The following is a 26,118-nucleotide window of genomic DNA, read 5'->3' on the forward strand; positions in this document are numbered from 1 at the left end:
TCGGTTTCTGCAATCCCTGACCGAACTAACCAAACCCCACCTGGGTTCTTTGTTTGGACTGTGCCGGGTAATCGTCGGACCCATTTGCACCTACCACAGTGTTATACCGGAGTGTGGTGCCCTGTTACCACTCCGCCATCATTTGGCTCCCAAGCCGTGAGGTATGTACCAACAGTGTAACGTAATAACGTAATGAGAAGGCCTCAGACCTCGTAGGCTTATGACGTCATTTTGGACTTTGTGCTTTACTTGCGTGTTTTCACATTCTCTGATTCATTATCACTCCACCGACGTCACATCCTACCGTATTATCTTCTTCCCTAACTTCGATATCGAATTACCGCACTCTCGAATTCTCACAATATAACGTCGTCCGGTCAATTCGTGTCCGACCCTTAAGTCACAAAGCACCTGTACCAGCACGATGCATCGGAGTCATTCACACAGGTCCTCACCTCAGTCTATTTTCGTTGTCAAAAGGACAGACTACTGAACAAAGGCAGGAAGCTTGATGAATGTCTACAAGTGGGTACTATTAAGTGCAGAGTGGACAAAATGGACATCATAATCTTGGGTTGTCATAGCATTGATATTGAACCCTCACCATCGCACGAACATAGCTGGATAGTTGCACGATCCTGCCTTCATCTTGTCGGGTTGTTCCATGTGGACAATGCTGAAACTTCCTGACAAACGCCATCGTATTTGAGATGTGGTCTGAGAAAATTATTCGCCGCCAATTGTCACTAGAGCCCCTAGATCTACATAGTCCATCTGTTCATAGCATGAACTGACTTCCGGAATCTCAAGCTGATGTCCATTTCAAAGTTCTAGTACAAGGACTCCCCTTCGGTAGGCTCTTTGACGATATACTGTGCCCACAGTAGTAACTCGGGAGATATAATAATGGCATAATCTTGTCCTTTGACCGTCCAGTCCTCTGCAAATAGACAATGTATTTGAGGCCCACTCTTTACACCCTGTTTACAATTGACCGTGAGCAAAGTGATCCGTCCGTAGGTCGAGCAGTGACCGACGACCACGAGCGCGGTTCGTGCTAGTGTCAAACCTTGACAACCATTAAATGTAGTTGTATACGCGGATCGCAGAGGAAACTGTCTTCGATTCAGTATCCACGACGAACGGTTTGGATGGAAACGCAAAGTTGACAACGTTGAGGTGGGGGATGCGGTGGCTTTCGAATGTATTGAGTTGTACTTCGACGGACCGACGATGCAGCGCACACGCGCGTTTCTGACCAATGCCTTTTCTGCCAAGAGGTTTCGTTGAATAGCAAATGCAGTTCTGTTTGAGATCCAGGCGATGAGGAATACCCCAGGAGTGTTCTGGTGCGTTCAATGGAATGTGCTCGGCTTCGGTCAGGTTGTCTGAACTAAAATAAGATTTTTATGTTGTCTCCGTCGTATGGCCTTTTTTTTCAATCTTATATCTGCTTCTATTTTGAAGATCAATAACGCCGTGGAATGAAGCCATGGTACTCGTGAGGAAATAACCGCAAGTAGGATGTTAATGCAGAGCAACACAGCATGACGTAGTAGACGCAATAGCACCCGATGCCGGCGGTGATTCGTGCTGTAGTCTAAAGTCTGTTTCAAGGACTTGGTTATTGTTTTCATGGTGTTTCAAGTCATTACCAACACCAACCCGGCAACCTCTGGTCCTCCTCACAGCATGGAACAGGACAGACCGACCATCTTGAGAGCAAAAAACATATGACATTGTGGACGCAATCTATAGCCACCAAGCCGCCGGTTACCAGTATGGGTGCTTGCATTTTGTAGAACATACTAATACCTCATGGTGCATCATGACCGATACTCAGGTTGTCTCCGAGATGCCTTGGTGGACTCTGCAATATTCCAGCAACAATCATTCAATATGAAAATGCGTTACTTACAAAATCGGGGGCGCTAGGCATTGAGAATGTTCAACGGTCTAAGGCAGCAGCCGCGTCTTATATGGCACGCCAATAGAACCATCCTCTGTAACACCGAAGTTCCAACAAGTCTTCTAATGTTTGAAAGCTGACCTCGGGGTTCCACAGAAAATCAACACAACTGCAACTTTGAGTGGTACCTTGAGGTCAGCTAGCACTTTGCCTCCAAATTCAAACAAGGAGGGTGAAATTCAAGGTAACAGGGAGCAAAGAATGCCACCTGAACGTTGAACAGCTGCATGCAGGGTTTGGTTCACTAAGTGGAGGATGGTGCGTTGTGGTAGTAAAGCGGAGTTCGAACATCTAACTTGGACGTACTGGCAGCAGGCCTGACGTTTCCAACTTGGGGTCCTTTGCACGAAATTCTGCTAGCGATAATCGAATTGATTATGTTGCGGGCTCTATATGATTCACCCTACTTATCGATGGTTGGCCAACAGCCTCGGGCGTCAGCCAACCCCTTGGCGGCTGACTTGCTGGAACGACTAGGTGAGGCTGACTGCCCTATGCACATAAATACCCTAGCCCTCTCTTGTCCTGAACTTCTGGAACGACGAGACAAATGGCTGCCGCTGAAGACGCGTTCAAACTCCTTGGTAAAGTTGCTGATGCTTTCGACAATCCTTCCTCCCGCGAGTCACGCAAAGACTTCCGGGTAAACACCATCAAGATACACAGGCCCCAGACAGTATGTAGTCTCACTATACGTGCTAGGGGCCAACATTATACCTATGCATCAGAGTCGTTCCAGTCAGGAAAGTCAGATTCAGCATGCTCGCTATCCCCGTCGCGAGCCCTCTCTCTTCGACGTCAGCTACATCTACGATGATGACGAACTCGCCGATGTATCGACGATTGGAAACCGTTCATGCGCGTCATCTGAAACAAGCAAGAGCCTCACCAGAATTACCTCGTATGACAATGCGTTCTATACCTGTGATGATACGATCGCCTTGGTATTTCCATATCTATCTCAACATAGATCGCATTGACAAATCTCAATAGGATGAATCACCATGCGACGAAATGACCAAGATGGTTTGTGAAACCTGTTCAGCGTCTCATTATTTAACCAACGTCTAGTAGCTTTTTTCCAGCGACAGTCCACTTGACAGACTCAACAACATTGCTCGTGCCGAACTGAAGAAGACCGGCTGGTTCGAACGACCGTACGCACATAAAAAAACATTCCAACCCTCACTCGTTCATCTTCCTCTAGCGATCAGTGGTCCATCGTCAACATGGGCCTTTCAAGTCCAATGACGCACACACGTGGACCCACGTCTCCCCCTAAAACCCCTCCATCCATCCTCTCCCCAATTCTCCCCTCCACACCCGCCATCACCGCCGCACCTCCATCCTTCACACCATCCCCACAATCACCCACGAAGACGCATTCCTCCTTCAAAGCCAGCACCCCAAACGGCAAATACAGCTCGAGCTCGCATGATAGTTTTCCAGACTTCAGCACGCTATCGTACGCTCCACGCGCCGAACCCGAGCCACCGAAACGTTTTGGAGTGAGTAGCCGTGTCAAGCAGCTCATGAAGCGCGTCTTGCACGTTAACGTCGCCGTGCATCCAAGCGGGAGATCAAGACAATCTTTGCTTGTGGGAGTGGGCTTGCGGCCTGCTTCCATGGCTGGGGGGTCTTCGGGTACGTGGGCGTTTGCTAGTTTTGGATCTGCGCATACTCAGGCTGGGAACCGATGGAGTGGGCTTTGGCATTGACAGATTCGTTCATGATTTATTTTTTGTATTCTTTTTCCGAGTTACTGTATCCAAATTCCTTCTCCAAGCGGTTCTATTTCAACTGGCCTCCATAAGGGTGGATGTGCTCTCTAATTATGTATACGACTCCTCCCTAACAATACCAATACAAATTACATCTCGAAACGATGACATGGTACATGTAAAATAGTCCTATAAAAGTCTATGCATAAAGTCATACAAAAACCAAATGGTCATGACACCCACCTCATCCTATATCAAAGCCTGCTCGACATAGAATTCCCTCGCATCAGCCAACAGCTCCACCAACGTCCCCAACCAATCCTCCTCCACAATCGCCTTCTCCTTCGCCCACGCATCCAACCTCACGCTCTTAACAGTCATAGCAAACGCAGCGCTCACAGGTCGATGATCGCTCACATTCGCCTCGTATCGTTTATAATGCAGCTGCTTCACGCGCTCCGGGTCTCTCGAACGCCAAAGCACGCGATCGCACCACGCCGGCACCCGTTTTTTCTCACTCGTGTCGAATTCGTTGGAACGACGGTCGTATTTGTAGGTGGGGGAAAAGGTGAGAGGTCCTTCGTGGAAGGAGCGGAGACGGAATCCGCGGTTGTGTTTCATTTCTTTTAGGAGTTGGTCGTGGGTGTGCAGGGCTTCGAGGTCGCCGGATTGGATGGAGGAGATGACGGCGTCGCGGCGTTGGTCGATGCGATAGTTGAGGTCGCCATTGAGCTAAGAAACGATCGGGGACAAATTCAAGGAAAGGATGGGATAGAACGCACGAAGACGATCTCGTGATCTAGAACCATGGACCCATCTCCCCCACCGACGTACGCAAGAGACTCTTCAATAGCATCCGACGACGGAAACACAGACTTTTCCTCCAACATCGCAGTCACATCTGCATTGCGCTGTCTTACGTGATGCTGCCCGGCCGCAAGATGGCAATTGATGAAACAAATCGATGAATCACCAATTACAAACCGTGCGACGATGCCTCCCTGCATCAATATTATCGGCATGCCTTCAACAAAACTAAAAACACGATGCGTACCTTATTACCATATCTCCCACCCATCCCCCGCTTGATCGTCGTTATCGCTACATTCTTCAGTGCAGCCCTCTCCGAGTTCTTCACGAACATGCACGTGAAAAGCCCGACGAGACTTTCAGTATGTATCACCGTATACCCCTCCGCAAGCGCTCGAACCTCTTTCACAAGTCGATCATGCCACCGCTTATAACTCGAAGTCACTTTCTCTGATATTTTGCCCTCCTCGCCTTTTTTCTTTCCGCCCAGTAATACAGTCTTTGCAGCCATCTTGCGGCTTTCTAGGTCGATGAGCTCTTGGAATCCAAAAGAGATGATGTCAGGTGCCGGCGAGACGGATGTGAGAGCGTCGTTTAGGAAGGTGAGATTTGCCGAGTCGTCGGTGAGTGCGTCAGGTTTGGCAGCGTCTACGTTCCAGGAAACGACGAGGACGTTGATAGTGCGGAAAGTGCTGAATTCACGCTCACGCTTCAAGAGTTCGTTGCCTGCCCCGACTCATCAGCCCAAATCCATAAAACAAAACGCAGCACACACCAATCCAATCAATCCCCAACAAGCCATCCCAAAACTTCATCTGCTCATCTCTACCAACACTCACCACACTCAACTTCTCCTCCTTCTCGATAGACCACGGATCCACGAATATACGCATGACTGGTAATCCAGAATGCGCGTTCCATGCGTTCGTCGCGACCCAAGGGCGGAATGACACGTCATACGCGCATATAACGCCCGTGCGTCCACCAGCCCACAAACGCGTCCCGACGCCTTCGAGACTCAGCACGTCCGATGAACTCACTTTGACTACATCTGTGCACTCAGGTCCTGCAGCTAGATTCCAGATGCTGATGAATCCACCCTCGTGCCCGAGATAGGCGAACCCCGCATGTGATTGGAGGAGCGTGCCGCTTGTGACTGCGCCAACGTGATGGGTGGCGTTCGGAAGGACACTCACGGTGCGTGAGATGCTGCCTGGGGCGAAGACGTCGTAGATCCTGACTATGGGTACTGTAGTAGGTCCAGAGCCGTTGGTGTCGCTGCGTAAGCTCGTCCAGAGAAGACCCCCAAGTAACTTTACGAATTCTTGTTTTTCTGCGATGCGGTACACGCGTGGGGCAGTAAATGTGAGACTTGGAACTTCGGAGCCAGATACAGCTGTCGGTTCGAATACGAGCACTTTCCCGCTTTCGTCTACGCTGACCATTGCGTTGCGGTGTCGGAATATATGCGTCACGACACCCGCATGGACACCGAACTTTGATCCGATGACCTCTCCTGAATCCATAGCGAGTTCGATCAAATGACCTTCCTTCGTCCCAGCCCATACCACACTACCCGCACTCCCAGCCCGGAACTCAAGCGCAGTCACTCTCGCATCGCGCACTCCCATTTCCTTGGTATCTCCCACCCATATCGGCACATCAACGTGCCGTGCAACATCGAAGCAGCGCAAGTGGTGGTGGCTAGCGACGAGCACGCGCGTACCAGCTACTAGGACTTGGGCCGCGTATGCAGGCACGTGCATTTTTGGAGTGCGTAGGGTGGGTGGACGACGGGAAGCACGACTCGCGTCCGGAAGGAGCATGCGTGGGTCATCGCCTCCCTCTTCTGCACCGGATTCTTCGTCTGATGAAGGGGTGTGTGCGCGTCGTGCCGGAGGGAGTTTGTCGCCTGGTGCGATGGTACGGGTTGGTGGTGGTGGGAGTTTACTGCTTCCGAGGGGTTTACGGTCGGAAATGAAGTCGTTGGGTATGGTTATGTTCATGCTGTGGCGTGCGGGGAGGGAAGGAGGGATATCTGGGATATCTTCTGGAGTCGGACGACGTGAGGGGAGGGGAGGGGGACTGCTGGGTGTAGGAGTTGAACTGGCTGACGAATTGCGGCTATTTTCGTTTCCAGCGCGTCGTGGAGGGGGAGGAGGGGGGACTGTAAGATTTGGGCGTGAAGGAGGTTTGTGTGGAGGGGAGATGCTTGCTACGCTGTCGCTTGAGCTGCCTGAGTACCCACGAAAATGAGTTCCACGAAAGGTGATTGCAGGTGGGAGTGAAGACTCGGATTCGTCATCAGAGAAGGGACTGTGTCTTGACGAAGAGTTTGAGCTGGGATGATCAAGGAAATCATCGCCACTGTCAAATAGAGCGGAACGATGGGGCGGGGGTGGTGGTGGTGGACGCCGGAGGGTTATTGGTGGACTGGGTGCAAGAATGTTAGGTTCTGAATGTGATGTGAGATTGTCATCGCGTGGAAGGTGTTTAGGTGTGGACTGTGGTGTAGGGAGAATTAATGTACTTGAATGATATCAGCACTTTTGTTTCGAATGTAGAGGCATAAGTACTCACGAGAAACGATTTCTAAGAGAGACGACGCCGGTCATACGGGGCGATTCGGGTGCGTCAAGATATTCGTCAGAAGGAATATCTTCCGGACTTAATACTGGCTGAGAAGACAGGCGTAGAGGAGTGGAGTCTAGGACGTTGGAGTCGCTTTGAGTGAGTAAAAGGGAAGGTCGTTTCGCTGGTTTTGTTGGAGTTCGGTGAGGAGAAGTGGCTGCGGTTCTAACACAGGTAGCATTTTATGGAGCTAGCTGGCGGTGATATAGCACGGAACACTTACGCGAAACGTTCCCTCAATGATGCTACTCCACCCCCACGAGGAACATCGTCATCGTCCTGGCCAGACACTGACAAGTGTTCTAGACTCGCGCGTGGTGATCTGAGAGCTGCTGGCACTGGCACAGGTCTCAACAACGGCGAAACAGCAGGTGACATAATTGGTTTCTTGGCTGAGCGGGATGGTGGAGGCGGTGGTGGTGCACGCTTACTCGAATCAGAGTTGGGCAAAGCATTCCGCAGCTCACGATGTTGGACGTGAGAGCCATCCTTACGCTGTTGCTGCTGGCGAGGCGATGTAGTTGGGTTTGATTTGAGTGGCTTGCTTGTATTATCTTGAGCAAGCTGTTCGAATCTGCTCTTCAAGCTCTTGATAGAGGGAGTAGGTGCAGACTCGATTCCAAGCTGATCCTCGGCCATGAAATGAAACTTCTTGGCGTCCACACTCTTCGCAACCGAGGAACCTTGTTAAGCGTCGTCGTCGAACCAGCCTGAGACCCGCAGGAAATTGATAGAAACTGGTGAATTATTACGGTTCGTCGCTGTCGTCGGCGTCGTTGAACTCAGTTGTTCGAATTCGTGAGTGGGACCACCTTCATGGCGTAGCTGCCAAGAACTACTACCATATTAGCCGCTCATTATCTAAATTTGATTTGTCCGTTGGGAATGCCTCACACAACACGCTACGGTCACTCATCTTCATGCATCTAACTCGCCAAGTGCTCATCGCCATGCTTAATTTTGGGCACCTCGTTGGCCGCAGAATCAAAGTTGTACTAATATTACCTGCTAAACTCAGGACTTGTCTTGTCTATCTAGAGGTCTCTTCCCTCGTTTAATGGCCACGCCGCGGCCTGTCCGGGTCATTTTCAGTGCGTAATACTATGTCATCAACCTATTGGACAGCACTTCCCTCGCAGATAGGTGAGAGCTCAATCCTTCCCTTCTCCCAGCATATCGTGCTCTATGTCAGCATCTCCTCCAGTCCCCTAAATCATGATTCTAATGACCCTCATGTTCATGACCCCTCTGCCATCCCCAATACGACACGGCAAAGTGAAAACGGTGGTGTCAAATCCGTCGAAATCAGGTCGAAATCGAGGGATGTCAAAGTTGAAATCGGATTTCGACGTTTTTGAGCGTCCAAATCCAAGTCCAATTCGACGTCCAAATCATGTCCAAATCAGCCTCCAAAATCAACTTTGAACTCCCGTAATGATTAGCCGATCGTTATGTCAAACACAGACTTGCTGGTTACTCGTGTACATCATATAATTCGCCATGCCTTTCGGTCACCTCGTAGACCGCGGAATCAAACTGGAAGTCAAAGTTCCTAGGCAATGCGTAATCCTGTGCTATAAACCTATTTAACAGCATTTCCCTCGCAGATCAGTGAGAGTCTAATCCTCCCTTCCTCCATGTCAGCATCTCCTCCAGGAGCATATATATATATTCCCCTATCAAATCAAAATCATGATTCTAATGACTCTCGTGTTCATGACCTCACTGCTATCCCAGACGACAACCTCGAACATATAATGCTGAAAAAACAGTCAGAGGATAAATGGCAGCGCGACCCAGTCAACCCCAGGAATTGGTCTCCCGCAAAAAAATGGACAACCACTGCAGCCGTCAGCTTCTTCCGTCAGACATGTTTGACCATGAGGCCTAACATTGTTTTCCTGTCAGGTTACGCTATACACTTTTGTTATGCTATTCGCAAGTTCTACTATGGCACATGGTCTGCCAGACTTGGCCACAAAATTCAATATAACCGATCCAACCGTCACACCGTTGACTCACAGCATCTTCCTTTTCTCATTCACCATCGGCCCTTTATTCGCCGCACCTTTGTCCGAAGTACATGGTCGTTTGCCGGTGCGTTGTCCTCTTTTTAGGGAATTGTCTGCCTGAATGAGCTCAAGGTACTCCACTTAACGAACATCTTATTCCTCCTATTTAATCTCGCCTGCGCTTTCTCATCGTTTGCTACTAGTACCACTTTCCTCGTCTTTTGGTCTCTGGGTACGTCATCGAACTTGCTGTCATACCTTCGCTTACCCTCCAAAGATGGTTTCGTAGGGAGTGTACTTGTAACATGCGGCGGAGGCATCGTTAGCGACCTCTTCTCCGAACGCGACCGTGCCTCCGCTATGGCACTGTACTTTGTAGGATACTTGATAGGTCCGTTTCACGGTCTGCCACCTTGACACAAGTTCACACTCATCTCGCAAGGTCCCGTGGTCGGCCACATCATGGGAGGCTCCATCAATGAGTCAGTTGTTTTCTATATCGTCGTCGGGATCTGCGCTGTTACTCAAATACTTGGTATCCCTCTCATGAGAGAATCTTATGCCCCAGTTATTCGGCTTCGCCGAGATAAAAATTCTCTGGACCCCGAAAGAGTAGCTATGATACACCCCGCCTTCACAATAAATAAATGGGCCTACTCGCGGATCAACCTTAAACGACCCGTCATGATCATGACTCGGAGTTTCATATGTTTCATCCTCAGTTTATGCATGGCTTTGGATCACATGTGCTGCGAGCGCTATCGCAGCTACTCCTGTGAGTCTTCCCACCCTTACTCTTACTCTTACCTTCAATCTCGCCTGCGTTCTCATGCACTAAACATCTCACCATGTCAGATGCTCCGCGCACTCCTCGACTTCGCATTTCCTCTATTTGTACAGCAGACGTTCGCTACGCTTGGTGGTGGATAGGGTAGTTCACTTCTTGCAGGTCTTGCCATCGCCATCGGTATACCCTTCTTTGTTTGGATATATTATGCTGGTGAACGTATGCGTGCGAGGAGTCCTTTGACTCGTTGATGTTGGTTGTTCAACTTCGTCATCATAGCTGGATTTTCTTTTTCGTTCCCGGACTCTATACCCACACCTTATAATCCTATTCTCCCGGCTTGTTTGTACCTCAGTGGTCAGCGATTCTATCTACAACGTTGAGACTTTGCTTTGTGTTTAGTTCCACTTCTATCAGTTGATTTTGATTTTATTCTGTACGACACTCTTTTCGACGTGATCATGGGTAATGATCATATGGGTGTGCAAGAATGATCTGCTGTAAGGAATGGACTGGTGAACACTTGGTTGTTGGATCATGACTGAGCTATACACAATTCCGTACGGCGATCAGTTGACAATGTCCTTGCAATATCACAGCAAAAGCCAGCAAGTACCGTTCTGATATAGCGTACGATCGCCACAGCTAGCGGAGACGTTAGACCGGGGCGGATGGGCTGGATATGCCAAGATTGAAACTTTCTGCCGGACATGTCTCGAAGCAAATCCAATTAGACGAAGACCGGCTGTGGGCAATATTCTCGAGTCCTGCGATATCTAACCCACAGTGTCTCTGTCGAAACTGGGAGTGTGAGCGATTTTCCACCCGTCGAGCCAAAGAAGTTGATTTTCTCTCTTCACGGATGTCGACGTAGTTGACATATAGTCCATCGCTAGGTAAATCCACGTCATGCATCCATATGCATATCTGGACCAGATGTCGTGCCAGGGGTTGGTAGGATGTGGACGATATTATCCGAGCTTGGTTACGCACATTTCCTACATGGTCTTATCGCAATCATCAGAATGCATCGCGGTACCGAGCCATCTCAACACCAGAAGAGTGAGCGAAAGGCATGTACACTGGGCTTCTGTGATCGTGCTGTTACACCTTCGATGGCGTCAGATGCAAGACATGAGCTGTGGACGATGTGTAGAACGAATTTCTGGAGCGTGAGGTATGCAGTATTTTCGATTTCCTGTCATGGTATCGTCGCTGTTGAATAAGTGACTGGAGAAAGAGAGTACATGCCTTTGATATCTGTTTGATGATTGTCGAGTAGTCCACTTGGTACATACCAGATTTCTCGTAGAATGTGATGTTTGTGATTACCCTCTGCTTTGCAAGGCGTCCTGGCGGATTGACACTAATCAGCACGGGCATGACAAGGTCTTTGACAGATACCCTTGCAGCCTGCTGCAAACTATCTTTGCCCCTGGGTGTAATCACCTCAACTTCAAAGTCGTTCGCAAGTAAAATCTGCTTCGAAGGCCGATGACGACACGCGCGGCGTCCACATTCTCTTCAGTCAGAGCGAATGCTTTCTGGGTGACCTCATGCACGAGTGCACGAACATCCGCATAAGATGGCGAGGGCGATGAGATGGCTTTTGTGAGAGTCATAGTGGATGGAGTCTACGACGTTGTCGGATTCTCGAGAAAGGAGATGGGCTGTTCGCGCAGGCGTCCCTAGCAATCTGGGCCAATGTTTGCCTTAAGCTGGATGGTGTCGACTAGCACGACATCGGTAGTGGTGGGCAAAGACATCGAGATGGTTTTCGTGAAATGTCAAAAGTCGCAAAACTCCCTCAAATCCCAGTCCCAGCTCGAAACCCGCAGGAAATTATGGTTCGTCGAACTCGGTTGTTGAATGCACGGACCAGGCGTATCTGCCAAGAACTATTACCATATTAGCCGCTCATTATCCAGATTTGATTTGTCCGTTGGGAAACCCTCATGTGGATCATATAAACTCGCCATGCTTTTCGGGCACCTCGTTGGCTGTGGACCCCTCTGGAGTTGGACTAGTCTGAACTTGGTTTCAACCTGCTAAATGCAGGACTCGTCTTCTTTATATATAAGGAATGTGTGTCCCCCATGCCTGATCCTCCCCTCGTCCAACGGCCGCGCCTGTCATAGTCAATGCGTAATCATACTGTGCTATAATTAATTCATCATCTATTTAACAGCATTTTCCTCGGGCCCGCAGAAAAGTGAGAGTCCAATTCTCCCCTCCTCCCAGTATACCCTGCTCCATGTCGGCATCTCCTCCAGGAGTCCATATCCCCTTAAATCATGATTCTAACGACCCTCATGTTCATGTCCCTTCCACCATCCCAGACCACAACCTCGAACGTAAAATTCATGAAAAACAGTCAGAGGATGAATGGCAGCACGACCCACTCAACCCCAGGAATTGGCCTCCTGCAAAAAAATGGACAACCACTGCAATCGTCAGTTCTTCCATAAGAGATATGTACTAACCATGTGGACTAATTTCGTTATCCTGTCAGGTTGCGCTATACACTTTTGTCACTCCGTTGGCAAGTTCTATCATGGCACCTGGTCTGCCAGACGTGGCCATCAAATTCAATATAACCAGTCCAACCGTCACAGCGTTGACTCTTAGCATCTTCCTTCTCTCATTCGCTATCGGTCCTTTGTTTGCCGCGCCCTTGTCCGAAGTATATGGTCGTTTGTGGGTGCGTTGTCCTCTTTTCAAGGAACCATCTGCCTGATTCAGTTCAAGGTCCTTCACTTGGCGAACCTCCTTTTCCTCGTGCTTAATCTCGGTTGCGCTTTCTCACGTAATACCGCATCTTTCCTTGTCTTTCGGTTTCTAGGTGTGTCATCTAACCTGCTGTCACGCGTTTGCTCACTCTGTAAAGCTGGTTTTGTGGGGAGTACACCGGTAGCAATCGGCGGAGGCGTCGTTAGTGACCTTTTCTCTGAACGTGATCGTGCCTCTGCTATGGCATTGTACTTCATCGGACCCCTGATAGGTTCATTTCACAATCTGCCACCCTGACGCAAGTTCACACTCATCTCGCAAGGTCCCGTGGTCGGCCCCGTCATGGGAGGTTTCATCGCAGAGTCAGTCGGTATACAGGATGTTTTCTTTGTCGTTGTTGCGATCTGTGGCATTGCTGCAGTACCTGGTATCCTTCTCATGAGGGAATCTTATGCCCCAGTGATTCGGCTTCGCCGTGACAAAAATTCTCTGGATCCCGAAAAGGCAGCTACGATACACCCCGCCTTCACCATGAACAAATGGGCTTACTTATGGATCAACCTCAAACGACCCGTCATAATAATGACTCGCAGTTTCATATGTTTCATCCTCAGTTTATACATGGCTTTGTAAGTTGATTTTACTATCACACAGCTGATTGATATCATTTATTTAGGATATACGGTCAGTAGTAGCATACCACACAAGTCCTTGGACTTGCACTAAAACCGTGTCTCAGGTATCTACTACTTGATGTTCACTACTTTTCCCGGTAAGGTCACATACGCTCAGTTCCACAGGAACGGATATTAAACAATTACGCCCAGATCTCTTTTCGATCGTGTATCACTTCAGCATCGGAACAGGAGGTCTGCCGTATATCGGAATCGGCGTTGGGTTCCTATCTGCCACCATAATTGGCGCGAGGATTTGCAACAAGACATACTTATATGTATGTCAAGATGCGTTCTAACTCTACCGCGATTGCTCAACCACTTATACTATCTAGCTTGCTGAGAAAAATGGAGGAAAGGGTAAGCCAGAGATGCGCATCCCCGCTGTAATACTCGGCTCGTTGATCGTCCCTGTGGGACTATTGTGAGATGGACGTTTCTATTTCTGTCGGTTCTAACCTGATATACGTTAGTTGGTATGGTTGGTCTGCCCAAGCCAAAATTCATTTCATGATGCCCATCGTCGGCGCCGCTATCTTTGGATTTGGCATAATGATAGCTTCGTGAGCACGCTCCTTTAATGTCGTTCATACCTGTTAAACCTCTTTGAAGTCTTGCCATTCAACTATACCTCGTAGATGCATTCACATATGCTGCGAGCGCTATCGCAGCTGCCTCTGTGAGTCTTCCGCCCTTACCTTCACCTACTTTTAATCTTTCATGGACTGAACACACCTCACAATGTCAGACACTCCGCTCACTCCTCGGGTTCGCATTTCCTCTCTTTGGACAGCAAATGTTCGCTGCGCTTGGTTATGGAGGGGGTAATTCACTTCTTGCAGGTCTTGCCATCGTCATCGGTATACCCTTCCCTATCTGGATATATTATGCTGGTGAAAGTATACGTGCGAGGAGTTCTATGACTCGTTGATGTTGATTTTATTCAGTATGTCTTTTTGATGTGATCATGAATAATAATCATTGGGTGCGCGAGGATTATACGTGGACTGGGTCAACACTTGGTTTTTGGACCCATGGCTGAATGCAATTCCATGCAGCGATCAGTTCAATATCGCGATCCTTTCTAACTCGTCGGGGATTGCCGCATGACCCAAGAAGACATCTATAAATAAACTTACGCGCGTACGATTCACGACCTCATCCTCATCCCCAATTTCGATAGAAGGAACAAAATTGTTCCTTCTATTTGTCTGTCCATGGGAGACTTGAACCAAACCCTGGAGATGTTTACGAAAGAATATTATCAGAGTTCGGTTCGAGACTGCCACAACTCATGCACGTCGCAAATGTTTTATGCCGAAGTCACTTATGATAGGGTGCTCGCTATGCCATGCGCGCAGTATATGAACTCGTACTGAATTCCAAGAAAAGCTGGCTGTAGGATCTTGACGGGCCCACGTTTGGGAGTCAGAAGGACTTCGGGTGAGACTTGCTTGCACACCAGTCTATATGATGTCGGTGCTGATGATTGAATCTTGATTCCGATGCTGATCTTGCGTTCACCATCAATTATTGTTTCTTCGTATCGGCAGCACGTCTCTTGGAAATCGGGAGTTGATCAAACCGTCCTGGCCGCTCTGACTCCCAGTGAGCCGCTTTTATAACAAATGATTCAAAGCCTCTATGAAACTAGCGTGCTTTCCATGGTTCTCTTAGCGCGCCATTCTACATCAGGCGTAGGCAGTATGCGAATGACTCCTTGGGGTCGTGCACGATGACATTGATTGCGTCATTCTTGGGCAAGGCTCAGCGATCAGGCCTCAGGTGCGAGTATCGATACAGTCCCCTCGAAATTAATGTCTGACCTCACCACCTCACGTCCCAGTTCTTCGAAACAAACCCTGGGTCCTTTGCCTCGTTTATACATCGCCACTGCATCATCGCATCAATTTCGGATATATGGGCGGATTCTTCGTTGAGTGGTGTAGAAAGAGAGCTGGACGGACAGATTTATTTTCCTGTTCTATATCGCCAGTTCCTTCATCCACCGCAAGCGCCTTCCCTTTAGCGCCACTTACGGGTCTGAAAACGTCTGCGTCCGGTGCGTGGTTGGTTGTCTTTGCCACAAGAGCGGATACTTTGTACACAGTGCCGTCTCCTTCCTTCGTCCTCGTAGTTTCGAATTCGGTAAATGCAGCATCACCTCTATTGCCCATCTTACCACCTCTCAATCACCTCCTTTGACTCTGATCCTTGTGTTTGTTGCAAGTTCTCCGATGGATTATATGCGTGTGAGAAGATGCTGGGGCAGGTTGTGGGATTGATACATGCTACGTAGATGGTTAGGGATACAGTGGTGGGCGACGAATGGGCGTTTCCGAATATCAGTATTTCCGTCATTTGACTTTGTGTGACCATCTACAAACAATAATCAGTCCAGTCGCCCATCAGGAGAGAGAAGCGATAGGCAGAGTATGTTTTCAAAGTAGACATGAGAGAATGTGACGGATGGATGAACGTACCTGTAGGATTTGAATAGAGTAACTGAAAACGCTGGGTATGGTAAACGACAAAGGCAGAAGATGGTATAACGAGGCGGAGAGTGTAGACTTGAATGCCTGAACCGGAGCAGCGTATGTGATGAGCATGTCGTATATTGCAAATGTCGACTGAGAGTCACGGAATGTGACCAGAGACAGATGATTCTTGGCGCTTCAGCTGCACAGCCCATGCTGTGAAGGGAACACGAGGATAAAGCATGTACAAAGTACCAAGAAGCAATTGGGGATTCAACTCTTCCTTGACCAAAACAGTCATTATTCCCTGCTGCCCGCCCATCGCTGCTGTCCTTGTAAGTGCTGATTTTCGAATGTGATCGATGAAAGCTGAAATGGTGCTGGACTTGGTAGTAGGCATGGTTGCATCCACCACTAAACCGAAAGAGACATTAGTAACTACGCCTCACCAGAAATTTGAAGGACACACTGATCATGTCTTGCGTGTCATACACCTGCCAGGTGGACAGCGGATCATCACTTGTTCATGGGATGGCTCGCTGCGAGTGTGGAACTTGAAGAGCGGGAAACAAATAGGAGAAGACTGGAGAGACGGAGAAAATGAAGTGGTGAGTATGGCGTTGTCTCCGGATGGGAAGAAAGTGGTTAGCGGGAGTGATAATGGAGTTGTGAGATTGTGGGACATCAACACCTGCAAAATCATTGCGAAATGGACGGGGCACACAGACAAAGTGTGGTCTGTTTGCTGGAGTCAAGATGGTCGGAGAGTGTTAAGCGGATCTGTTGACGGGACTGCAAGGCAATGGGACGTGGAAAGCGGAGAGATAATCCTCGCAATCGTGACGGGGCATGAAGAAGTGTGGGCCGTCATCTACTCACCAGACATGACCTTGATTGGGACTGGTGGCCGTAGCCACCGATCGGAGAGGTCCTCAGGGACTGAAAAACGCGAGTGCTCGATTCAAATCTGGGACACAAAGGCAGGCAAGCTTGTTGCTACTCTCAAAGGACACACACAGGAAGTTACTTGCCTGGCTTGGACCAAGGACAGAAAAACGCTTATCTCCGGATCATTCGATCACTCGATTAGGACGTGGAACACAACCAAGTGGGAACAAATCGCAGTGCTGGATGAGCACACTGATCCTGTCATTGCCATTGCAATATCACAGAATAATCGCATCCTCGCAAGCGCATCGTCAGACAAAACAGCGCGATTGTGAAACCTCGACAATGGACAACCCATTAATTGTTCATCCCTCCAGCACGCAGGGCCAGTGTACTGTGTGTCATTTTCTGCGGATGGAAAGCGATTAGCTACTGGCTGCTGCAACACAAAGGCGTACACATGGGATGTTGCTGCAATCCTTAGAGAGGCTGGCCTCGACGACCTTCATCAGTAAAACACTTTTTTTCCCACCACCAAAAAATGGCTGGCCACAGCTTGGTCCCTTCTGTACAGAGCTGTACAGAGCCCACAGAAGCAAAGTGATTTGCTGATGTTCTTTTGGACCCAAAGATGAGTTGACAGGCATGTCTCATTGTATTGCATTCTCACAACTAAACGTGCTCTACCAGGCCAACAAGTCGGCACTCCATGTATGTGACACCTTCATTAAAGATCTCCTCGTGCTCAACATATATATTCTAGTCTGATGCTACACGACGTCCAGTCCAGCGACGTCCGCCCGCTTATCGGACACCCCAAGGTTTTTTCGATGGAGTCCCACCGGATGGTTCTCGAGTATGTTCTTAATATTAGTGTCGTTTTTTTCTTTTTTTGCAACTTCGTTTTTCCAGTTCTCTGCACAAAGCCGCCCCCGCTCCTCCTCCGAACCGCAAGAAAGCACACTTCTTCGTCACTTATTCCACCTCAGCCCCTCCAATTCTCATGATACGTCACTGTCCTCCCCTCTCGACTGGGCTCGAAACCTTTTGAATCGGCGCGGACGAAGTGGTGAAGGCACTGAGTTGCAAGGGCGCAGCCAAGTCGTTGAGGTTCCATATGCAAAGGGTAAACGTGTATGTTCTTTTTTTTTCTCGGACGTTCAACTCCATCTAATATCACGTAGAGAAATGCTTGCGCGAGGGAGAAACGGAAAAGACCATTGCCCTCGAAGAACTCTACTACGGGCAGCTCACGGCCTCAAAAGCCCAATGTCACCCAGGTATCTTCGCAACCACAGGCTGCAGTCAGCAGTTCATCCACCACACCTGATGTTGGCAATGCTACCGCAGCTACAGCTTCAACGCCCTCCCACCCTCATGCCATGATAAGACACCCTGGACTCTGGACTCGCTTCTGGCTCTTTATTGGTTGTATTTCTCTTGAATACACAGATGATCGCCATTAGCCCATGATTTTCTCATTATTCACAAGCTGCATGTCTTTACATCTCTCGACGGGCTCTTGTTGATGTGCTCTACCTACTCCCTCTGATGTATTTTGAACCGTCCTTTATGTATGATACGGATACCGAGACTGCACTAAATCTTTACCTGCGCTATGATTGCCTTTGCGGTGACCTCCAACCTCATATTTATCTTGTCACTGGTACACAATGTACGACAATGGTAACACGAAGTGAGCGTGGACGAGATAGACAACTTGCTGAATGGAGTCAGACACGATGTGCTCTCGTATTCGGATTCAGAATCCAAATCCTCAATCTGTTGTCATCGTAGAACACCCCGTAATTCATGGTGGGAGGGCAAGTAAGCACAATGTTTCCATGAAAATTCTCTTTCAAGATCCTCTAGCCGGCTGCTCAATGTCGAAAGGCCAGTCCCTCGCAGGGTGTGAAGCAGCGGGAACATGTCATGTTCTCTAACCCCGAGTGCGATGAAGAGCTTGAGGACATGGTCTCGCGTTCCAGGGGTTCAATTCTTCCTTTGTCAACGCGAATTGCAGTCATGGAGGGAGAGGCCGGACATGCATCGGGGGGTGCATCATCAAGGTGTATTCTGGTAAGTATGCAGTATATTGGCGCATGCTTGATATCATGGAGAATTCTGCACGTCAAGTGATTCATATCATGTTGGCACGCACCAACTTTGTAGAACGAGGTATTGACCAGCTGTGTGAAAAGCCAATGAAACATCTTGGTTTGACGTTTCATCTGGCCCTCCGACGAGCCATTGATCCTAGGCATTGCAGAAATGTCATGAAGTACTCATCTACATGATCTTTAACAGTAGTTTTGGATGCAGGTCAGAGGGTTTGGCTGCTTCATGAAAAAGAGGCCAAATACAGACTCAGTATCATTAGCGGTACTGCGTTGCATGGATTAGCCCATAATGCGTAGACCCTGTGATTGTGATAGGGTCCAGTTGGTTGAATATAAGGGTTTGGTGTCGCAGGAGAGTGAAAGTAAGTGATTGAAATTCAAAGAAACCTGAGAAGGGGTTACTACGGCCCGGCCCGGACAGGCACAAGCATTGGCTCCGAGTCAAGAACTTTGGAGCAGAGCTTGCTACATGATCATGTACTTGTACCGTTTTATACCCTCCAAAACACATTTCCGCATGATGCCACCAAACTATGAATCCTGGTCAAAAGAAGAACTGATCACGCGTCTCGGAGAGCTGGAGGCGAAAAAGCACGCTCAGTCAACTCACTCACCAACACGAAAAAACCATTCCCACCCGAAGGGCAAGATCGCTATCAAGTTCTGTTACTTACTTGGGGTGGGAGTATAATGGGCTGGGGTATCAAAACGGTCCAACACCTCTTCCAACGGTCGAGGATGTCTTGTTTAAAGCCTTCGTAAAGCCTTGGCTCATCAATGAAACTGGCAGTTTGGAAGACTGTTGATGCGAGAGATGCAGGAGGACAGATCGATGAGTGAGTGCCGAGCAATTACAGGCGTGAATCTGATCACCCTATTACTCACGAGTAACCCAGGCGAGAGTATGAACTTTTCAAGTTCATTCTTGTGATATTTATAATGGAGAGGTAGGAGAAGTCACTGTATCAGATCTCATGCGGATATCCATCACAGACGTCCAATCCATGGTATCGATACAGTTCCTTCAATATCAATGTCTGACCTTACCACCTCATGTCCCAGCTCTTCGAGACAAACCCTCAGCCTCGTTTATGCATTGCCACTGCATCATCACATCAATTTCGGATATGTTGGTGGAGTCTTGCATGGGTGGTGCACGGGCGCAATGACAAGAGGCGGAGATGTATGTAAAAGGAGGGTGTTATGGAAGGGTACCTTGCCGACGAATCGTACTCGATCGGGAGAGACCCGGCTGTGCCACACCAGTCTACTGTTGGGAATCGCCGACTACATCATGATCATATGCCGTCGACGACTGGTTAAACGTTCACTAGAATAATATAAATGAACCAGCAGGTGTAGAGAAGTCCTAGGGCATCGCGGAACTGCCCTTTGTGCAATGATGTCATGGCACATGTATTTCTGGACGTGCCTGGCGTTGATCAAATGGTTTTACATCATGTGACCGGCGCGTCTCGGACGCGTCGAATATCGACAACCAAATAATGTCAGCCGCCGTGCTGTCTTATATAAACCTCCTCAGTCGTGTTTCACTCCCTCATCCACTCTTTCTCTTTCTCTTTCATCTTCACAGCTTTTTTTCATCTTCTTGCGTGATAATCTCATGCCGGATGTTGGAGCAAGGTATGTGGCGTGCGACTTGGAGGTACATGGCATCCTAATGACATCTTGTCATTCCGCCACCAGCGCTACTTTGGTCCTGCCCGCCTGACGCCACATGGTATGTTTCTTGCTCATAGTGCTCCGTATATGTCTAACTTTCTCTTAATCGCGCACAGGTCTAGCGGCGAGCTTTCACAAGACGCAAAGTGTATGTTTTGTTCTCGCTACATTCTTACCTGCCTTACTAACCGATGTCGACCGCTCAGGTGTTGAAGCAAACCTCCAAGATTCAAGAACGCAACAAGACAACATAATGGAACGATACAATATAGCTGCTGCCCTTCATGGGCGTCGCTCGCGGCGTGGACGGCACAGTGGACAGGACCTGGGTCCGCCCGATCCTCTTCAAGTGCGTCTGCTGGCCACATTCGCCGGGGCTCTCGGGTGTTCGATACCTCTCCGCCCTGTTCACCTCCTCAGCACCTCCTCGGTCGGTTGCACTGGCCCGCACCATGGATCGGGCACCCCGGCCCACGTCAACTCAACACTCTCGATGTTCGTAGGTTCGGGCACGAGACGAGAGGGTACGTTCCACTTTAATCTTATAGCCCGCCGCTGACATTACGCAACCTTCAGGGCATCGGTGGTCGCTGACATCCAGGTCGGGACCTAGTGGTGGCTCGGGACGTGGAACGTTGGCCCTGTTCTGCAGGCGTTGCTAGCGTTCCATCCCGTTTGCCCCTCAGTGCCCGCCGGGTCCGGGGTGGCATCGTCAGAAATCAGTCTGCTTCCTCGGCGCCAAGAGCCGAGGTCGTCAGCGCGAGTAAGTCCACCCCGGTTTAACTAAATAAACCCGATACACTGGTGACAAACACGTTCCGGACAAGAGGAGAAAGGACTATCGCGACCCAGGTAATGGGGAAAGTTGAGTAGTTCCATTTCCTCACATTATGGTTGGCCTCGAGACTGGAGCATCAGCTCGAGACGCCATACTTTGATATTGAATGACCTCGTCATTCAATATCATCGCATGGAGTCTTGATGAGCTGATCTTACACTCGACGGCTTGTTCTTCTGAAATGTTCTAGAAATCGCAGCTACTGCAACTACAGACCACGTTGTGAGGAGAGGCGACTGCGGATCTGCATGCAGAACACGCACGGGTCTTAGTATAATTGGTGGGAGCACTTACGTGAAACATTCCTCAACGAAGTGACTCCGCCTCCACGAGGAGCACCGTCCTCATTGTCTTGGGACGCTGGATGCAGCAGGATGACGGTGGCAGTGGAGGTACATACTTTTGGCCAGGACAAGTGTGATGAGGCGTTCCGCAGCTCACGTCGACGTACATGCGATGAGCTGCCACTGGTCTGGTCATCCATACACTGGCAAGGCAAGCAATTCTTTGCTGTCAGAAGTGGCAAGCTGGTGTTTTCCTGGGCAAGCAGCTCGAATAGGAGCATTAACAGACTCGATTACAGGTTGATACTCAGCCACAACAGTGAAATGACGTCCACTACTATACCAACCGATAAACTTGTTCGAATCCAGTATGCAAGACAAGTGTCGTTGTTACAGCCATGAATGAGGACTGAACTGGTGTCCAATGTCCTGAGGTGGGACCACCTCTTGGAACTGTGGCATCCAGGAGCTGACTGAGTGACAAGATAAAATCAATGGCTGGTAAAATTATACATACCACAAAGCAACGCGAGATGAGCTACACACCATTATGAATGAAAACAATCCGCTGCTCGAGTGGCACTTTCTTCTTCACAGCGTGCGTGGTATGGTTCAGTGCCCTTGCCGCCCTCGTACAGTCCATGACACTGTCCTCCAAATCTTCGAACATGTTCTCATAAAAGCTTCAACAACGTGCTCTGCGACAGCGTCGTCGACCACCCACAGAGTGCCGATGACACTCTTGAACCCTGAAAACTGCAGACCAGCCGCAAGGTGGATGACTTCGTCGGGTGTTTCTTCATCGCCAACGGCGGTATGACACGCTGACAAGAATGCAAATTCAGCTTGTGGAGCATGGTTCTCCGTGATATCAAGCAGCGTGAGAGGTTTATCCTTCATGGAAAAACGTGAATTGTAAGGCTGATCGTGGTCTTGACTCTTGCTTGCCATGGCACGCGAGGTGCACCCAAGTGTTGCATCGTAAGGCATCGAGTGTGGTCTCGTCACCAGCAATACTAGTGAATTTGACATTGGGAGGAACGAGTTTACGGACAAGCTTGGGCTCACTGTTGACAGCGGCGAGCACCGTGCCTTGCCCTGAACCCGGTTGACTTTGTCCGATCGCTGCAAGTGACGGAATGTCAGACGTTTTCATCGCTTGTCGAGATCTCATCAAAGCCGAAAAAGTTGGTGTGTAAGAGCAGACGTAGATATCCTCCAGGCATAGTTCCCGCCCAGAGTGATCTGCCTTCATCCGAAAGGGGTGAGCTGCATGGAGAGAAATGAATGTGAAGGCTGCTGTCGGACACAGCCATATTCGAGACCGGCGCCGTAATTTTAGGTCATGCTGAAGAACATTGACGATGGGTAGCATGACCTCGTCCCATACCTTCTGTAAGAGTACTATTAAATCCGTCCTCGACTCATTTGGGCCCATACGATACATACTTAGTTACAGGAAATCATCGCTACAGAGAAAAGAAGTTCTGACAAAAAGGGTGTCCTAATGGAAATGCACACATCTGAATCACATGGATGTTCAGTGGGAAGCTTCATCATCGACCTCTTCAACAGGAATATCTGTCACCACTATTTCTTCAATCATATCCTCGGTCCCACCATCATCCAAAATCTGATTGCCTGCCAGTGAAAACCCTAGATGACGAGCAATGCGTGTGCGTATACGGGAACCAGGCAGTCCAACAGCAAATTGCACTAGTTACACAATCAACCAAGTCTATCAAATTATTATTATGACGGAGTTGCGTACCATCCAAAGGGCCACTCAGATTAAACTGGAGGGGGAAGAGTGTGGCGGAAGTGATTGTCTGGCTGTTCGAAGGTTGAAACCACCTTGCCCAATTATCCGACCACATGGGGCAGGCAAAACGCATCCCAATTATTTGGCCCGAATTCCCGATTCTATATGTAAACCATCCCTCGGAACCAGCAGGGCCTGCCAGCCATTAGCTCTTAGCTCATGATATGGAGGTAGATGACATACCAAAACTATCTCGGAGTAAAATCTCGGAACTCAACCGACCTGCAGGCACAGATGGAGGGGGATTACGACCAGTTGAATAGTCCCATTCACCATCAACTGATCGCTTCGAGACAAGAGTCAGATTAACTGAAAGACCGTTCAGTATACGAACGGTAGAAGAACGGTCAATTCGTGGCTGAGGTTGAGAGGACATCCAGGAAATAGACACCCTGCGGCAAAGTCTGGAACTTCTAGGTGTTTATTCAGTCGGAGTTTGGGCGATCAAAGGACGAGAGATGGTAGCTAGTTGAGTGCAAAAGGCCTGTGATGCGAGACCTGATTTCGATGGTACTTACCGTCTCATCGGGCTAGACTAGCAGTTTATATACCCTAGGACCTGTGTGCACTGCCGCACAAATAAGAATATCAGTACTATTTAACGCAGTAAAGATGACTGGGGGGATAGGGGTCTTATCAGCTATCGTGTAGTGGCAACACTTTCCCAGTCGAAACCGGGCGAGCGGCCAATCTGACACATGTAACCAAACATCCCCCATATAACTGTGATAACACACCTTCCAACAGTTTCCTATCTCGGGCCGTACCAACCGATCCACCTCGAAGATAATTGAAAATGAAAGATGCCATATCGGACAGTAATGCAGCCATCTGTGTCCAGACTCCAGTCGGTGCAATTGACTGATAGCCACATCTGCATCCATCGGTGCTAAATGACGTCCGTAACAGGCTCCAAGGTCATCGCGGTGCGCTCAACTCGAATGCTCTGGAGTTGGACATGGAGTGCTAGTAATTTGGGGCTAATCCAAGTCAAGAATACGCAGAGCGATGTTAAGCCGAGAATGCAGAGCCATACCAAGAGAGAAGATGGACAGTTGGACCCAGATGACCGCGATGGGCGATGTGCTTATCGATAGTGCTTATCGATATACTTCCGAAGTATGATGTAAGATATGTGCTGTTGACTCTGAAGCATTCCTGCCATCTTGAGAGCGAAGCATTGACTCGGTAGTTGCAGATAGCCCGGGAGTTTGGCACGGATTTAGGGGAGGGAGTTGGTATAAACGTGGGGCCAAACGTGCAAATTGCTGTAGTTGAGAAGAATTCGGTAAGATTATGACTGCCCAGGCGGAGCATCCGCGCAGCACAACGAGTCGCTACAGATAGATTAGGTGGCCAAATGAAGGGCACACCGGAGAAAAAACATACTCAGAAGACAAATTGGGACCGATGGCATGGTCAAGATGGCGAAGGGTACGGTGCTTTCTGAGGTGACAACCTAAGGTAACGGTTCGTTTCAAAATCAAGGAGATCTCCAGAAAGTGACAGCTTGGGCAGGAAGCACTTCGTAAACTCTCTGATCATCACTGTCGAACGCCTTGCACAGACGACAGACATCTTCTCCTCAAACGTTAGCACAACTCTCGCATCTATTACGCTGCTTGTAGGAAACTGATCACCGCCGTTGAGCGCCTCTCGCAGAAAACCGACACACTCCTCCGATATTGGCGCAACTATTGCGGCGGCGTGCGCTGCTCGTGGAAAACTTGATTGCGACGACGAATACGCTAGCATTGGACGTGCATTACCTACTGCAAGGTTGCATCGCTCTTGCTGTGTCGCTGTGCCTGTTGACAGTCCTCTGTATCGTACGCTGGTGCTACACATTTAGAGAGTTCTGGGGTGTGCAGCATCTCAAGACCACGTAGACTTACACATATCAACCAATTATCAGTTTCCACCACTGACAGCACTGTTGCGTTCATCGATTCAAGCGGAAAATGTCATGAGAGGCCAGAATTTCAACGGGACTGGTGACGTGGCCAATGCAGGTGTTATTGGCAAGAACTTCAGAAGAGTCACGATACCGGGCAGGACTCGGAACTGCCAGTGGCGGAGGAATTGTTCTGGTACTATACTTATGTACCGCATACATAAACTCTCATCAACTATACACACGAACATCACCACAACATCGCATTGAATTGATTCAAACATCAACTTATTAGCACTTCCAATCAAACCCCGAATCACTGCATCTTCTTATTCGAAAACTTGAAAATAAGATCCGTGAGCAAAACCAGGAGACACCGAAAACCAGTAAACACAGAGTAAAAACGCCAACACTCACTACAGTGACAACAGTCCCGTCGTCCAATCTCTCCTTCCTCGGTACAAGCTCATAGCCAAATACCTTGGGCAGTACGATTCGCCATGCAGCCCAGTACAGCACGCCTGCGAACATGACGGCGATTCCGACGAGGCAATACCTATAGAATGAGAATAAGGACGCGTGTATAAGTTCTGGTGAAAGAAACGTACAGGTAATATGGTAGTGGTGGGGTGTCGCCGACGCCATTGGCTGGTTTCAGGAAGGGAGCGTGAGGACTGTTTGGTCAGAGAAAGAAAGTGTTGAGATTGTAGATTGGTAACTCACGGAAGGCAGCAGCCGCCAGGAAGAATACAGCAAGAGGCCACCATACTACATCATA

At 49.0% G+C, this 26,118-nt stretch overlaps 3 protein-coding genes across 3 annotated transcripts; 2 read left to right on the plus strand and 1 right to left on the minus strand.

The window, feature by feature from the left end:
- Nucleotides 1-19,279: 19,279 nt before the first annotated feature.
- On the plus strand, nucleotides 19,280-19,826 carry BJ212DRAFT_1406977 (uncharacterized protein). Its single transcript, XM_041337428.1, has one exon. It carries the CDS (start codon nucleotides 19,289-19,291, stop codon nucleotides 19,508-19,510), a length of 222 nt encoding a protein of 73 aa, XP_041185423.1. The 5' UTR covers nucleotides 19,280-19,288; the 3' UTR covers nucleotides 19,511-19,826.
- A 624-nt stretch (nucleotides 19,827-20,450) lies between these two features.
- BJ212DRAFT_1489138 (uncharacterized protein) lies at nucleotides 20,451-21,096 on the plus strand (the record flags this gene model as incomplete). Its single annotated transcript, XM_041341401.1, has 6 exons — nucleotides 20,451-20,463; nucleotides 20,527-20,560; nucleotides 20,619-20,650; nucleotides 20,709-20,932; nucleotides 21,006-21,026; nucleotides 21,079-21,096. The coding sequence occupies 6 exons, from the start codon at nucleotides 20,451-20,453 to the stop codon at nucleotides 21,094-21,096; spliced, it is 342 nt and encodes a 113-aa protein (XP_041185424.1).
- Nucleotides 21,097-25,443: 4,347 nt separating this feature from the next.
- BJ212DRAFT_408460 (uncharacterized protein) lies at nucleotides 25,444-25,914 on the minus strand. Its single transcript, XM_041343132.1, has one exon. The coding sequence runs from the start codon at nucleotides 25,869-25,871 to the stop codon at nucleotides 25,632-25,634; it is 240 nt and encodes a 79-aa protein (XP_041185425.1). The 5' UTR covers nucleotides 25,872-25,914; the 3' UTR covers nucleotides 25,444-25,631.
- Between the last annotated feature and the right edge of the window lie 204 nt (nucleotides 25,915-26,118).

This window comes from Suillus subaureus (genome assembly GCF_016647635.1).
Source record: "Suillus subaureus strain MN1 chromosome Unknown BJ212scaffold_234, whole genome shotgun sequence".
NCBI lineage: Eukaryota > Fungi > Basidiomycota > Agaricomycetes > Boletales > Suillaceae > Suillus > Suillus subaureus.

Excerpts from the sequence above, each read along its gene's own strand:
- BJ212DRAFT_1406977 (XM_041337428.1), top strand. The coding sequence starts at position 19,289 with ATGATCATGTACTTGTACCGTTTTATACCCTCCAAAACACATTTCCGC.
- BJ212DRAFT_408460 (XM_041343132.1), bottom strand. The coding sequence starts at position 25,871 with ATGTTCGCAGGCGTGCTGTACTGGGCTGCATGGCGAATCGTACTGCCC.